The sequence below is a fragment of the Bufo bufo genome, chromosome 7 (genome assembly GCF_905171765.1).
Source record: "Bufo bufo chromosome 7, aBufBuf1.1, whole genome shotgun sequence".
NCBI classification, from domain to species: domain Eukaryota; kingdom Metazoa; phylum Chordata; class Amphibia; order Anura; family Bufonidae; genus Bufo; species Bufo bufo.
In genome coordinates, this window is record NC_053395.1 from 96,719,977 (window position 1) to 96,737,235 (window position 17,259).

Here is a 17,259-nt window from a genome sequence, read left to right on the forward strand (position 1 = left end):
GGGTCGATCTTCACTAACCGGCCAATCACAGCAATCGGGGCTGCAGGGGGGGTGTAAAAACTGCTCGCCCTCAGCTAAGATGGCTTCTTGCTGATTAGTGCAGCCATCTTATTCCGGTCAGAGCACGATTCAGCGCGGTGACCGGAGTTAACCATGACGTACTATTATGTCAAGATGCGGAAACGCACTGACTTCCATGATGTAATAGTACGTCATGTGTCGGGAAGGGGTTAAAGAGGTACTTTTGATTTTTTTTTATTCTCTGGTCAATTAGAAATGTACAGTACATGATATAAAGTGTAGTGAAGGTAATTTACTTACCAGTGTCTTTATATGTGACTTATCCACTCTCTTCTGGTCCTCAGCTATGTTGTGTGACCAACACTCTGACTGTCCAACTGAAGCCAGTTTTTCTGTATATTCTGATGGGAGCCTCCATATACAGCTGGTCTCTTTAAAGAGCGCCTGTACCCTTCCTAAGCTATTATCTGGCCAATTAGAAATGTACATGATGTCAATTGTAATAAGTATCTTCTTACTGGTAAATGTAGTTGTCAGTTATTTGCTCCCTTCTGGTCCTCAGCTATGTTATGTGACCAACACTCTGACTGTCCGTCCAACTGACACAGCATCTTTCTTTTGTTATGGTAGCCTCAATGTCAGCCTCATACTGTAGAAATGAAGAGGGAAACTGACTTCCTGTCCTCCAATAGGGAGCAGATAACTCATAACTACAGTCACCAGTAAAAAGATTACTTTTACAAGTTACATCATGTACATTTCTGAATGGCCAGAGAATAGCTTAGGTAAGGTAGTGTCTCTCTTTAAAGCCAGTACCTTGTCTAAGCTATTCTCTCACTGATATGTGCAGTGTCCCTCAAGTTAGCACGGTGTGGCATTTTCCAGGACATTTCTGATCTCTAATAGAATTAGTTGCCATACCACATTGCCCTGGGACATTATGAAGGACAAAGTGGTCCAACTTGCTCCTAGATGTATGTATTTAATTTCACTGTCAATTACTTTATTTAGACGCCACACAATAGTATTTTGATTTGTATTTTGCCTCAGTATTTGTAAACTGGGAGTGAAAGAGAAAAAGTAGAATGGAAACAACATTTTGTTTTAGGCCTATTCCTAGCTTTGGCCTACAAACACTGATGCAAAATACTGACCAGAATACTGTTGTTTTAAAAGTGTCCTTAGAGGAGATAAACTGTTGTGTTCGCATCATTTAACTATAACCAATATAACCAATAATCCCATGAACCCAATAATTATTCATAATATGAAAAATTTCAATTATGGGCTTGTCTGTAGCTTGTATGTTTAGTGTGTTTCCCAGTGAAATGTTGCTTATGACCTGTAGCCACTCATAATGAAAAAACAAGATTTGTATATGCTTCTTTTAATGAAGAAAATAGTTGGAATGTTCTAGTATTGTACCTTGCCAAATCCATACCGTATTTATTTTTACTTCCATACAGATTAGTTTTGAGAAGGCTTTATCCTCTTGCTGTTAAAATCTGCGAACACCTTAAGATTCCAGAGTTTCAAGGAGTGAGTCGTATTTTAGCTCATTGGGCATGTTACAAGGTATTTCATTTTCACTACTTAATATTTAGGGCCTCTTCACACACAGTTTTTATGCTGATTTTGGTGTGAAATGAGCACCAAAAAACCCCTTCAAACAGCATCCCATTCATCTAAAGGGAACCTGTCACCTCCAACAAACATCCCAAGCTTGCAGCAGTACCTTTAGAGTAGCCAGCAGCATGTTTGTAACGATCATTTTCTTCATGCAGGCAGATGAAGCAAAAGCTGTAAAATCGTTCTTTAATCCCCTGCCGACGCACTTCTCTAGTCAGGCTTGAAGTCACGGAGGCAGCGGCCTCCTTGCTTCAAGTCACGGTAACCACGCCCCCTTCCCTGCCCCTTTGCTGTGGATGACAGCGCTTATGCAGAGAGTTCGGCTGGCTTTGCCGAACTGCCGGCTCTCAGTCACAGCGAAGGGGCAGGGAAGGGGACGCGGTTACCGTGACTTGAAGCAAGGAGGCCGCTGCCTCCGTGACTTCTAGCATGTGAGGAGAAGCGCGCCGGCAGGGGATTAAAGAACGATTTTACAGCTTTTGCTTCATCTGCCTGCAGGAAGAAAATGATCGTTACAAACATGCTGCTGGCTACTCTAAAGGTACTGCTGCAAGCTTGGGATGTTTGTTGGAGGTGACAGGTTCCCTTTATATGATAAGCAGCGCTTGCTTTTTTCCAACGCTAAAAAAAAAGCATGTCCTATCTCAGAATCTGCACTGAATCCTCCATTGAAATGAATGAGAGGTGGCCAAAAACCACACTGTATGCTCCGTATACATCCACCCATCAGCCACCCAAGGATGAGCACCAAAAACTGCAAGCAGAAATACATTTTCATTGAAATATACACCCGAAAAACCCACTACAAAACCATGCAAAAAAAGGTCTTAAAAAACTTGCCTTTAAAATCTGTGTGAATTCTGCACAGATTTTAAAAGCATGATTTCAAATTCATTTCAAAAGTTTTGTGAATATACCCTTAGGCTCCATTCAGATGTCCGTAGTGCATTGTGGATCCGCAAATTGTGGATCCGCAATACACCCGGCCGGCACCCCCATAGAACTGCCTATTCTTGTCCGCAATTGCGGTCAAGAATAGGACATTTTCTGTTTTTTTCCGGAGCCGCGGACCGGAATATCGGGGGCACGCGCCGGAAAAGCGGATGCAGAGAGCACATAGTGTGCTTTCCGCATCCATTCCAACCCCTTAGAGAATGAATGGCCAATTTGCGGAACGGATGCGGACCCATTATACGGATGTGTGAATGGAGCCTTATTATTTTTCTTCTGTTTGTCCTTTTTTCTGTATTTATTTGTATTGACATATTTATTTGTTTAGGTTCAACAGAAAGAGAAATCCGATGAAGAAGTAGCCCAGGCCATCAATCAGAAACTTGGTGACACTGCTGGGATTTCTTATTCAGAGATTGCTTCAAAGGCATGTGACTGTGGAAGAACAGAATTGGCGATTAAAGTAAGGATAGTTACTATAGTTTTATACAGTAGACTCAAAATTGTTTGTGGTAATAATCTGCAACATTCATTTTTAGCCAGTATCTGTTTCTCCAACTCCCCATAAAGTTCCCTACTTTGCCAAGCATGTATTTTTGTTTTAGGAGACAAGCTACTTCCAGACACTTTGGGCAGCTTCCTACCATATCTCCTTGCAAAATAAAGGATGGGGTGTGTGGAAATCTAGCTTGCCTGATCCAATTTTCCTTACATTTCCATCATCAGGGATCAGTCTGCAGATTATACATTTGCCGATATTGATCCATTAGGTACGGGAAGCTTTGATGCCCTGCTCTCCTTTTTCTCATAAATACACTTTTCCTATGGGAATATGATATAGACATTTTTAGTTGATCCTTTTTGTTTTTGCTGATCATTTTTTTCATTTTTTTCAAACCAAATCTTCAAATGCTGTTATACATAGGGCCTTAAAGAGAATGTGTTAGGAGATTCATGTTGCTTGAACCAAAGGCAGCATAAAATACTGACTGGTTGTCTCATTATAGACAGCTTTGTTTTACTCTGAAATGCTTTGGCTTCTAAAGTTGCAAAGTTAAGTTTTGTGACTTCTCTGGGTTAGGCTACTTTCACACTTGCGTTCGGAGCGGATCCGTCTGGTATCTGCACAGACGGATCCGCTCCTATAATGCAAATGATGGTATCCGTTCAGAACGGATCAGTCGCATTATATTTCAGAAAAAAATCTAAGTCTAATTGTTAGTCAGACGGATCCGTCCTGACTTCGCATTAAAAGTCAATGGGGGACGGATCCGTTTGAAATTGCACCATATTGTGTCAACATCAAACGGATCCGTCGCCATTGACTTACATTGTAAGTCTGGACGGATCCGTTTGGCTCTGCACGGCCAGGCGGACATGAAAACGCTGCAAGCAGCTTTCGGGTGTCCACCTGCTGAGCGGAACGGAGGCGAAACGAAGCCATACTGATGCATTCTGAGCGGATCCTTATCCACTCAGAATGCATTGGGGCTGTACGGATCCGTTCGGGGCCGCTTGTGAGAGCCTTCAAACGGAACTCACAAGCGGAACCCCGAACGCAAGTGTGAAAGTAGCCTTACTTGTACAAATTGAAGAGAGTACGCTGAACCTTAAGTGGAGCGTGTGGACTGCTGGGGGCGCACGAGACAACCGATCAAAGACAGTGTTTTAGTTTCAGTAATGTTCCATTTATTCGTAAGACAACGCGTTTCGGGGTGCTAAAGTCCCCTTTATCAAGTCTAAAAGAAAGGTTAGGTAAAAAAAGGAGAAACATATGTTTGGAAACATAAATTTTGTGCTTCCCTATGGTAATTCTGTATAACAAACGGAATAAATAAATAAATAAATAGGTATGGATAGCTGTAAATATAGATACCAAAGTATATACTGATAAAATGGTAGGTCTCACAAAAGTACACAAACGGAGAGGATTAAAAGTATATATAGAGAAATAAGTTAGTGATAATAATCATGAATGATAAGATAAATACAGAATTAAAACCATGTTTTATCTATGCTGCTGTATTTATAATAAAATCTCTGTTATAAAAAAGGGCTTTATATTATATTAGCCACAATACTGCAGGATATTAGTAACTAAAATCAAATCCGGGACCAGACTTTTAAATAAAGTTGCAGGTGACCTAAAAAAGCATATGGTTGAAAAAGCACTAACAGATGTGGTTAGCAGATGTGATGTGTCCACTGGCAGAATGTTGGGGGGTGTATTATCTATTAGCCGACAGAGGATGTTAATACTGTAGCTTGCAAGAAAAGAAGGACATGTAGTCTTTCAGCCTTAGGGCATCTTACCTGAGCCGGGAGACTAGGAGAGTGTCACTGCTCGTCTGGAGAGGCGCGTGTGAGACGCTGACCTCTTCAGTGCCCGCGCTGCTGGAGAAAAAGGGGGAGTGGGTGGGAGGAGCTGGCCGGGTCCATAGGGGTGGCCTCCATGGGGGTGTGTGGTTGGGAAATGCAAACGGAGCCTGGGGGGGGGGGGGGGCGGTGAGAAGGAGGACTTATCCGGGTGCACGGGCGGGGAGCTCGTATGGAGGCGTGGTAGAAGGGAGTGTCTGGAGAGTATCGGGGATAGTGAAAAGAAGTGGGGCGGAGCTGAATCGCATGGTGGAGGGGCAGAGCTGTCGTCGGCTTGTGAGGGACGGAGCCAGGGAGAGGCGTGTCGGTCTGAGTTAGTGGGCGGCGAGTTTATATGGGGGCGTGGTTAGGTGTAGCGCTTGGGGAAAGGACTGAGAACTATTAGAAGTGATGGAGACAGGATTGCATTGCACGGGGGAATTGAGGGGCTGCAGCCAACTTGTAGGAGAAGGATGGTAGACTAAATGTGTATAAAAGTATATATATGGAGATGTATATGACTCATGATAATGATGTTTGGATGGGTGTAAATGGTGAATGAGTATTATTAACCTAAATTAATGTGCAAGGAAAGTGAATTGCCTTTGGGGGTATAGGGGACATCACTGGTGTGTATAAGGATATTGATGTGGGGGGGGGGGGACGGAAAATACACATAATGGGATGGAATGTAGCTGTCTTTTTAATGAAGATGCCGAAAAGCGACAATTGGATGTAAAGAGTATACAGATGGATGGGAGCGGGAAAATTGGTTGTAGTGGGGAGGAGGGGGGTCAATACGATGAAGAACCTTGAGAAAAGAATGAAGAAGTTCTCACAAGTGGAGACGAATGTCCTGACTATACTTGCATGCCACAGCTCAATAAAGTGCGACGAGAGAGAAAAAAAAAACAAAAAAAACACATTTGTTTCTTTTCTTTTCTGTTTCTCTGAATCTCCTTCCATCTAAATGCTTGGCAGAGAGCTGTTCAGAAACATTTGCTCTCCAAGGACTCATTGAGTCCATGGGGTTCAAGGGTTTGTAATTTAAAAATCCAAAACATCTCTCTCTTCTGTAAGGTCCTAAATCTATCCAACGTTGTTTCTGCAATGGTTTTGATGGGTGTAATTGTCAATCCGGATGGGTCTTTATTATGAGAGGTGAGGAAATGGCGGGGCACACTGTGTTTAAGGTAGCCCCGTGAGATGTTCCAGCGATGTTTATTTAGTCTTTCTCTAAGCGACTGGATGGTGCGGCCTACATATTGTAAACCACACTCGCACTCCATCACATAGATAACATAGGAAGAGGAGCAATTCAGAAGGCTTTTAATTGGGTATTCCTCCCCCGTCACATTGCTCTTAAATGACTGTCTCCGATTTGAGATGTTATTACAGCATTTGCATAGTTTATGATTACATTTGTAGGTGCCTGTGATTTTTAAATGGCCTGTTGCACCAGTTGAAATTATGTTAGTGCTCTTCCTCTTTTTCTTCAATTTGCTTGGTGCAAGCGTGTTCTTCAGGGATTTTGCTTTCCTGAAGATGATGCGCGTTTTTTTTAGGTATGGTGTCTTTTAGATATGGATCACATTTGAGTATGTGCCAGTGCTTTGATAAAATCGTTCTTAGGATTTCATGGTTAGGGTTAAAAGTTGCCGAAAGAAACCATCGGAACGAAAGAACTAGCGACCTTATTCTTCAAACTAGAATCATCCCTGCAAGAAGAGATCCAACATCATTTGGACTTGATTTTACTCAGGGCCTACCTGAAGGAGGCTCTAGTCCCTCGTGGCTTACGATGGAAACTAGAGAGCCCATTCAAAAATGACTCCGCCTTTACCCAGGAGTGGGACAATTACACGCTGAACTGCGCCAGGGGCCTAATGGAACTCCTCTGTAAAAAACGTGAATTGTTATGTCAGCACCTGAAAGAACAGATACAACAGCAGACTAGTCACCTAACCACCCACAATACGCATACAGAATACACGAAATTTGATAGACTCATCACAGGTCAACTACTCCAATTAGAGCGAGAAACTGTCCACAAAAAAACTGGCAAACTCTGTAGAGACAGATCAGATTTTCTAAACGGCAATATTCATTTCTGGTCCAAAAACAAACCCCTCCCCGTAAACACAAAAAATACCCATAGCAATAGGAATATAATTACCAGTGCGAGTAGCATTCAGACAAATGGAATAAATCCATCACAAGCATCAAGATTAGGGGACAGTAATAGCCTCAGACCCCATTCAAAACCCTCCATTTACAATACCCAAACATACACCAGATATCGCAGTAGACCGACAAACCCTCCACCCAATAAGCCAACGAAAACTGGGGCCCCACCCCCTCAAACCTACCATCGCCAAAATAAAACACAGACCTCCCAGCGACCATGCACGGGTCCCGACACACATAACTACATACAGACACCCACAAACGCCTTCATCCACAAATTTAGGAACATCGTCCAAGACCACTCAGCCCACCCCCTCCCTGCCTTCGTCCGATCTCCAAGTATGGTTTACCCCACCATCTATTCCACCATTATCGACCTTTCGTCCCCCCTCAAGTCTGCCCTTGGACCCTTCGCAAGGTTGCCCCCTCAATCTACCTCCTACCTTCTTTTCTTCATTACCCTCACCATTGGATCCCACTGAGACTGAACCTTCTGTACTAGAGGACTCTTTAATTACTGTACATAATACAAGCACTTCAGACGACACACAGATCTTTCCCAATCATGCTGTGAACCGATCGGTCTCTTTTTTAGCGCTACCCGGGGCGCTGACCCCGGAAGCAACGTATGTCCTAAAACGACCAGCAGGCGGAGCGAAGTTGATCCTGGATTTCTTCAAGCCCAAAACTAATCTCCCCCCAAAGGGCCTAAAAAGAAAAAATACAGGAGAGGACGAAGTGGAGGAATACGAGACCCTGGAATCAGAAAAAACAACAAAAATGGAAGAAACAAAGCAGGACCCCCACAGCCCAAAGAGGAACAAAACCTCACTATGGTAAAAATATTTAATCTATCTAGGTTTGACCTCTCTGCGGCACAGACGTCAGTCCTCCAGAGAGGCTTGTCGTTCTGTCCAGCAGAAAAATATAATGAATTGGACCTTTTTGTGGATCTAAACACGTTCATCAGGAATATAACACTCCAAAGGCATTTTGCCATTAAGTCTAAATTGCCTGTGAAAAACAAGGAGGAGGAAACTACGGCAAATAAGGAAGAAGAAAAGGAAGAAGAAACAAGTACCCTCCACACTAACTAGAAACCAAAATCTACATTTAATCCTACACATCATAGAGGAAACCATATCAACACTTTTTATTCTTTAGTATCCAAAGAAGCAAGAGAAATCAATAAAACCATCAAGGTCAAGAACAACCTATCAAAAGAAGAAAAAGATGCTCTAACACGGTGCTTCTCAAATAGTGGGGCGTGCCCCCCAGGGGGGGCGCCAGGCTCCGTAAAGGGGGGCTCGTTCAGGGCCGGCCTTTGGGGTGTGCGAATTTCTTCTGTATAATGCCGGCAGGCAGGCCGGGCGGCCGGCGCGTCCCTCAGTGATGTCACGTGCCTGCGCCGCCTGCTTTATGAACGAAGCAGGCGGCGCAGACAAGTGACGTCACTGAGGGACACGCCGGCCGCCCGGCCCGCCTGCCGGCATTATACAGAAGAAATTCGTATATACGGTACTATTAGGAGTGAGGGGGGCATGTTTAATAACTTTAAACGGCAGCGGCGGGCACACGGAATCTGTGGATGGCACAGTTAAGGGGTGGGGGTCTGTGGATGGCACTGTTATGGGCTGGGGGGGCACTGTGGATGGCACTGTTATGGGGTGGGGGGTCTGTGGATGGCACATATATAACAGCCACAGATCCCCCTGTAACAGTGCCAGCCACAGATCCCCCCCATAAGTGTCCGTCATCCACAGATCTCCCCATAAGTGTCCGTCATCCACAGATCCCCCCCATAAGTGTCCGTCATCCACAGATCCCCCCATAAGTGTGTGTCCGATCCACATTTCTTTCTTTTTTTATTCTCTTATACGTTAATAAGGATACAGTGTTATGCAGAGGTGTACTTATAACAATTTTATAGACAAATGATACTATTTACAGTCGCGCGGGGGGGGCGCGAAATGTTTTCTTCTTCCTAGGGGGGGCATGACGGAAAATAATTGAGAAGCACTGCTCTAACAGAACTAAATAATAATGACCTTCTTGTCATTAGGAGTGCGGACAAGGGATGTGGAATAATCTTACAAAATAAGGAGGATTATATAATGGAAGCCAACAGGATACTGGATGACGCCTTTTACTATGAACTACTTACATCCAATCCGCTTATAGAGGATCAAAAGACACTGAACATTATGTTGAAACAGGCTGAAGAGGACGATGTCATCACAAAGAAAGAGAGTACATAGTGGTCGAACACCCGAATATGGCACTATTTTATCACCTACCAAAAATCCATAAAGACTCTTTGAATCCACCAGGTAGACCGATTATCTCGGGAATTAACTCTCTCACCAGTAATCTTTCTCATTACGTTGATATATTCCTTCAAAATCATGTCAGAAATCTCCGATCCTATCTGAGAGATTCCACACAACTAATCAGTTTACTAACAGATCTCGAATGGGAACCGCATTTTTGTTGGCTGACATTGGATGTTGCAGCGCTCTATTCCAACATCCCACATACAGCAGGCATTGAAACTACAAAACGTCTTTTAGAAACAGACGATCGCCTTTCTGTCAAACATAGGGATTTTATATTGGATGCAATCCACTTTATTTTAACGCATAATGTTTTTACCTTTGAGGGCAAGATCTATAAGCAACGAAACGGGACCGCAATGGGTACGCGTTTCGCGCCAAGTTTTGCCAATTTATATATGGGCTGTTTTGAAGATGATTTTATCTATTCAAGCCACTATTGGAAGAAAAACATCATATTCTACAAGCGTTATATAGGTGACCTGATAGTAATTTCGAATGGCCCCAAGGAGGAGGCCGAATCATTCGTTAGCTACCTCAATAAAAACACATGGAATCTCTCGTTCACATCCAATATAACTACCTCAACCATCGAATACCTAGACCTACTCCTCTATTCAGAGAATAAGAACATTAAGTCCAAAACACATTTCAAAACAGTCGATGGGAACAGCTACCTCGACTATAGGAGTGCTCACCACAAAAAGTGGAAAGATAATATACCGTACAGTCAATTCAAACGGATTAGACGGAACTGTACTGAAGATGACGACTTCCTCATTCAAAGCAAGATACTGCGCTCCAGATTCATGAAGAAGAGATACCCAAAGGGAATTGTAGATGGTGCGTTCATGCGGGCAAAGAATCAGAGCCAAGAGGAATGCCTGAATGAAAGGGAGAAGAATGAAATAGCCAAAACACAAAAAAACATGGACTACAAGACCTCTTTTATTACAACTTTTAACCCTAACCATGAAATCCTAAGAACGATTTTATCAAAGCACTGGCACATACAAATGTGATCCATATCTAAAAGACACCATACCTAAAAAACCGCGCATCATCTTCAGGAAAGCAAAATCCCTGAAGAACACGCTTGCACCAAGCAAATTGAAGAAAAAGAAGAAGAGCACTAACATAATTTCAACTGGTGCAACAGGCCATTTAAAAATCACAGGCACCTACAAATGTAATCATAAACTATGCAAATGCTGTAATAACATCTCAAATCGGAGACAGTCATTTAAGAGCAATGTGATGGGGGAGGAATACCCAATTAAAAGCCTACTGAATTGCTCCTCTTCCTATGTTATCTATGTGATGGAGTGCGAGTGTGGTTTACAATATGTAGGCCGCACCATCCAGTCGCTTAGAGAAAGACTAAATAAACATCGCTGGAACATCTCACGGGGCTACCTTAAACACAGTGTGTCCCGCCATTTCCTCACCTCTCATAATAAAGACCCATCCGGATTGACAATTACACCCATCGAAACCATTGCAGAAACAACGTCGGATAGATTTAGGACCTTACAGAAGAGAGAGATGTTTTGGATTTTTAAATTACAAACCCTTGAACCCCATGGACTCAATGAGTCCTTGGAGAGCAATTGTTTCTGAACAGCTCTCTGCCAAGCATTTAGATGGAAGGAGATTCAGAGAAACAGAAATGAAAAGAAACAAATGTGTTTTTTTTTGTTTTTTTTTTGTTTTGTTTTTCTCTCTCGTCGCACTTTATTGAGCTGTGGCATGCAAGTATAGTCAGGACATTCGTCTCCACTTGTGAGACCCTCTTCATTCTTTTCTCAAGGTTCTTCATCGTATTGACCCCCCTCCTCCCCACTACAACCAATTTTCCCGCTCCCATCCATCTGTATACTCTTTACATCCAATTGTCGCTTTTCGGCATCTTCATTCAAAAGACAGCTACATTCCGGTCCCATTATGTGTATTTTCCGTTTCCCCCCCCCCCCCAACATCAATATCCTTATACACACCAGTGATGTCCCCTATACCCCCAAAGGCAATTCACTTTCCTTGCACATTAATTTAGGTTAATAATACTCATTCACCATTTACACCCATCCAATCATCATTATCATGAGTCATATACATCTCCATATATATACTTTTATACACATTTAGTCTACCATCCTTCTCCTACAAGTTGGCTGCAGCCCCTCAATTCCCCCGTGCAATGCAATCCTGTCTCCATCACTTCTAATAGTTCTCAGTCCTTTCCCCAAGCGCTACACCTAACCACGCCCCCATATATACTCGCCGCCCACTAACTCAGACCGACACGCCTCTCCCTGGCTCCGTCCCTCACAAGCCGATGGCAGCTCCGCCCCTCCACCATGCGATTCAGCTCCGCCCCACTTCTTTTCACTATCCCCGATACTCTCCAGACACTCCCTTCTACCACGCCTCCATACGAGCTCCCCGCCCGTGCACCCGGATAAGTCCTCCTTCTCACCGCCCCCCCAGGCTCCGTTCGCATTTCCCAACCACACCCCCCCATGGAGGCCACCCCTATGGACCCGGCCATCTCCTCCCACCCACTCCCCCTTTTTCTCCAGCAGCGCGGGCACTGAAGAGGTCAGCGTCTCACACGCGCCTCTCCAGACGAGCAGTGACACTCTCCTAGTCTCCCGACTCAGGTAAGATGCCCTAAGGCTGAAAGACTACATGTCCTTCTTTTCTTGCAAGCTACAGTATTAACATCCTCTGTCGGCTAATAGATAATACATACACCCCCCAACATTCTGCCAGTGGACACATCACATCTGCTAACCACATCTGTTAGTGCTTTTTCAACCATATGCTTTTTTAGGTCACCTGCAACTTTATTTAAAAGTCTGGTCCCGGATTTGATTTTAGTTACTAATATCCTGCAGTATTTTGGCTAATATAATATAAAGCCCGTTTTTATAACAGAGATTTTATTATAAATACAGCAGCATAGATAAAACATGGTTTTAATTCTGTATTTATCTTATCATTCATGATTATTATCACTAACTTATTTCTCTATATATACTTTTAATCCTCTCCGTTTGTGTACTTTGTGAGACCTACCATTTTATCAGTATATACTTTGGTATCTATATTTACAGCTATCCATACCTATTTATTTATTTATTTATTCATTCATTTATTCCGTTTGTTATACAGAATTACCATAGGGAAGCACAAAATCTATGTTTCCAAACATATGTTTCTCCTTTTTTACCTAACCTTTCTTTTAGACTTGATAAAGGGGACTTTAGCACCCCGAAACGTGCAGTTGTGTTTCGGTCCCAAGTATGTGTTTTGTCTTAAAGGGAACCTGTCACCAGTTTTATGGTGTCCTAACTAAGGGCAACATAAATAAGTGACTGATTCTCTTCAAAATGCTGGGTCACTTTCTTTAATTGGCCCAGTCAATCTGCCAACATCTTGTATTGAAAAGCTCCAGCTGATAATGATGAGTCATGAATATTCATGACTCACTCTCCCAGCCTACCTGCTGCTGAATGACAGTTATTTTCCATATGAATCAGCAGCAGGTGGGCAGGGGAGTGGCTATAGCTCTGAATTAAATGTACGCTGGACTCACTGACATCACGCTGGACTCAAATCAGCTCATTAGCATGCGGCATCTTTGTGTATATATTATGAGGTAACCATCTGTCACACCAGTAAGTGAATACATCTAAAGCACTTTTTAGTAGTTAATGATTGTATATAATTAGTTAGATTATAATCAAATATCCACATGACAGGTTCCCTTTAAGTGTAGATTAAGTCAATAGACTAGTGATGAGCGAGCATGCTCGGCCAAGTACCGATTCTGCTCGAGCATCGCTATGCTCGGTTTGTGACGGTACTCGGCCGAATACCGCGTGTGCTTGTCGCATTGCTCGAGTCTCCGCCCCGCACGTTTGGCGCCTCCTGAAGCATCCAATCAGCTTTCAGGTAAGTAATTCCCTCCAGTGTAATGCCATAGCCATGTTAGCTATAAGCCTTACACTGGTTGGCTGGCCAGTACACGTGGTACTAGTTTATATAGGATCCGACGTCCCGCACTCGGATCATTCAGCGTCAGGGAGAGCCGACAGTAGGCAGGGACATATAGCGGTTTGCTGAAATTACAACGATTGAACTCCCAAAAAGCTCTTGAAAGACAAAACAGTCCTCTTTAGGACTAAATTGTGTGTTTGACAGCAGTGCAGCATTTTTTTATTATTTTTTTTAACAAGGGTTAAATTCAGCAGTATTAGGGCCTGGCGTCTGCAGGAAGGAACATATAGTGCAGGGCTGGAAAATCGCTGTGTTCAGTACCAAAAAGCTTTCAAAAGAAAGAAATATTACATATCAGTGAGATCTGCAGTACACCATCAGAAAGCAGTATGTTTAGCAGAAATTCTAAAAAGGGGCTTATTCACTAGAGTGTGCCTGCTAGTGAGATACTATCATAGAAATTTATTTTTCTGGGGAAATTAAGCTAATTTGTGCCAAATCTGTTTGCGTGCTCAATCCACAAACGTTATATACAGTATTCCAGCCTAGAGTCATTTCTATTTGGGACAAATTTCACTAGTTTGGGTCACATCTGTGTCTGCATTTAGGCCGCAACCATATATACAGTAATTAAGCAGAGAATTCTTTCTATTTGGGACAAAATTCCCTAGTGTGGGTTTCATCTGTGTGTAAATTTAGGCCGCAACCATATATACAATAATTCAGCACAGAATTCTTTCTATTTGGGACAAATTTCCATAGTATGGGTCACATCTGTGCGTGAATTTATTCCGCAACCATATATACAGTAGTTCAGCAGAGAATTATTTCTATTTGGGACAAATTTCAATACTTTTGGGCACATCCGTGTCTGCGTTTAGGCCACAAACATATATACAGTAGTTCAGCACAGAATTATTTCCATTTGGGACAAATTTCAGTTTTTTAGGTCTCATGTGTGTGTGAATTTAGTCCGCAACCATATATACAGTAATTCCGCAGATAATTATTTCTATTTGGGACAAATTTAACTGTTTTGTGCCAAATATACTGTCCATGTACTGTGGATTCATGTGACAAATACTCTATCACATTTGATACATTTGTCTTTTGCGCCAATCTAAATAATCTGTGCATAATCTAGTGTCCATATTCTGTTCATTACTGGGGCATATTCTGAGTCAAATTTAAAATTTGTGTTTCTAGCGACAAAACAAATAATCTGTTCAAAATCTAGTGTCCATAGCGCATGGCTCTCTGTTTCAAATACAGTACCACATGTGAAAACAGTTTATTTTTGTGAGAAGCAAAATATTTGTGCCACATCTACTGTGTGTGCATTTCATACATATTACTAACATATACTGTACTTCATCCGCAGACGGTGTATGGTAGTCTGTTACATTATCAGAGCTTGGGTCAGTGATGTCATCGTCCCCATCTCCAAATCCACTTCCTCACTCTGGTCATCCTCCTGATTTGTGTTGACCTAACAAGACCCTACTTATTGACACTGTGTCTCATTCCCCATCATCCACCAAGTGAAACACTAATTGCCATTCCCCCCGTCACCTTCTTCTGACTTTGGAGGCTTAAGAGTTTGGGGATCAGTAAATAAGATATCCTCGTGTCCCTCTTCAGGGAGGGTCAGCTCACCTGCAGGCCCTCACCTACAGTTTTGTGGGGGGTCAGCTGACATGGTATATTATTTTCTATGTTTCAGACTTGGAAGGAAACATAATTTGGTTTCCTTCAGTGGTGAATCTTTCACGCATGTGTTTTTTTACAGGATTCTGTTTTTTATATAGTGGGACAGGGGTAAATATTTCAATGTTTTTAAAAAAAATATGTCAGGCTTGACTCCATTTTCTCCTTTCTCCTTTGCAGATGCCTTTTCAGGAGATATTAGACCCTTTCGCATTTGGGGCCTGGAGGAATTACAATTGTATTCCTTTTTTTCATTGTATGTGACACTTTCCCTAGATCTTTCTTTGGGGTAGACACTAGAATTCCAAGATAGTCAGATAGCAGCTTGTAATTGTGGTACAGTTCCATAATGTAAAAAGGCAACAAATGCTGACCGCCATTCCCTGCGCTAAGGCTAGGTTCACACCTGAGCGTTTTACAGAGCGTTCCTACGCGCTGTAAAACGCTCAACAGGCAAAAACCAATGTTTCCCTATGGGCATGGTTCCCACCTGAGCGTTTTACTCGTGTACGAACACGCTGTAAAACGCCCTACGCCCCAAGAAGTACAGGAGCTTCTTTGGGGCGTATTGTCGCGCGTAACACCTCTGTTTTTTATTGTACGCCTCTGTGGTCAATAGCAAGAACGCGCGTACGACGCGCGTTTCCAAAATACAAAAGCGCCCAATAAAAACGCCTGTAAACAGCGCTTATCGAATACGCTCAGGTGTGAACCCAGCCTAACTCTGCTATGTGACGTTCTCTGGAGCCCAAAGGAACATTACAAATAGAAATTGGTCATTCTTGGTAGCCTGTGCTGACCGCCATTCCCTGCGCTAACTCTATGTGACGTTCTCTGGAACCCAAAGGAACATTAACATTAGAAATTGGTCATTCTATCTTGGTAGCCTGTGCTGACCGGGTCAATTAACTTCTTAGGTGGTCAGATCAGCAGGCCCTTGCTCCTAATGTTTTTTTTTTTTTATTAAAATTTTTTATTTTTTATAACATTAACAAGGTACATCAATGTGTGCCTTACACCTTGCAAAGGTGTGTAGCAAAAATTTTACATATGATATTACATAAGGCATACATCAGATACAGCAATAAAAGTTAAAGTCACAGAAATACAAGTTTGAGATTCTCATTATCACAAGTTTACAGTTACTACAACCTCAATGTTTAGCCACAAGTGATATAATATCAAAAACATCAATAGGGGGGTGCACCAGATGAGGGCAATATAGGGAGATTGACAAGTGGTTTATAAGTAATTTATTTTTTTCCAAAGTTAGACCCATATCATTAGGAATTTCCAATCTAGCGGAATGTAGAGCTGTACTTTATGCATTTTTGCCATAGGTGCCAGTGGCGTTGAAATTTTGGATGATTCCTAGCTTCCCATGAGGAAAGTTCTTCAAAGCGAAAGATTTGATCCACTTTCAGTTTCCATTGCTCTATAGAGGGAGGGATAGATGACAGCCAACATTTTGGGATTAATAGTCGAGCTGCCATCAGAAGCTGTTTGAAGAGGAAAGGCATTGGGAGGTCTGCCTTGTCCAAATCCAAATCAAGGTTAAGTAGGGCTTTACTTGCTGACATTTGAATTTTAGTCTTGCATATTGAGTTGCTAATTTGGAATATTTCTTCCCACCAAGTCTTAATAATCGGGCAATCCCACCAAATGTGGAAAAAAGTTCCTCTACTATTACCGCACCTCCAGCATGTGTCGGAAGCTGTAGCCGAGTATAGCGAGGTGATATCAGGGGTTTTGTACCACCTGGTTAGGATCTTGTATCCAATTTCCTGTATGCGTACACATCTGGAAGAGCAGTGTGGTGAAGACAATACATCTAATATTATGGAGCTTGAGATTTCCTGTCCCAAATCCCTTTCCCAGTGGCGAACAAACGCTGGTTTAGTGGAAGTCGCTGGAATGTTTAGCCTTTTGAAGAGTTGTGAGATTAGTTTCTTTGGGGGGATAGGGCTGGAGATTAAAGCCTCAGACCAAAGTAAAGGTCGATAAATGTCACTCACTGTTACGTGTTGAGAGATGAATGCATGTATATAAGATGTGGAGGAGATATGTCTGCGAT

At 42.6% G+C, this 17,259-nt stretch overlaps 1 protein-coding gene across 3 annotated transcripts in view; it reads left to right on the forward strand.

The window, feature by feature from the left end:
• The window catches only part of VPS16 (VPS16 core subunit of CORVET and HOPS complexes), a 558,269-nt gene that overhangs the window by 366,983 nt on the left and 174,027 nt on the right, over window positions 1-17,259 (forward strand). For all 3 annotated transcript variants that reach the window (XM_040439647.1, XM_040439649.1, XM_040439648.1), the window contains exons 15-16: window positions 1,488-1,596; window positions 2,930-3,064. In XM_040439647.1, coding sequence (XP_040295581.1) covers window positions 1,488-1,596; window positions 2,930-3,064 — 244 coding nt within the window. The remainder of the gene's footprint in view (window positions 1-1,487; window positions 1,597-2,929; window positions 3,065-17,259) is intronic.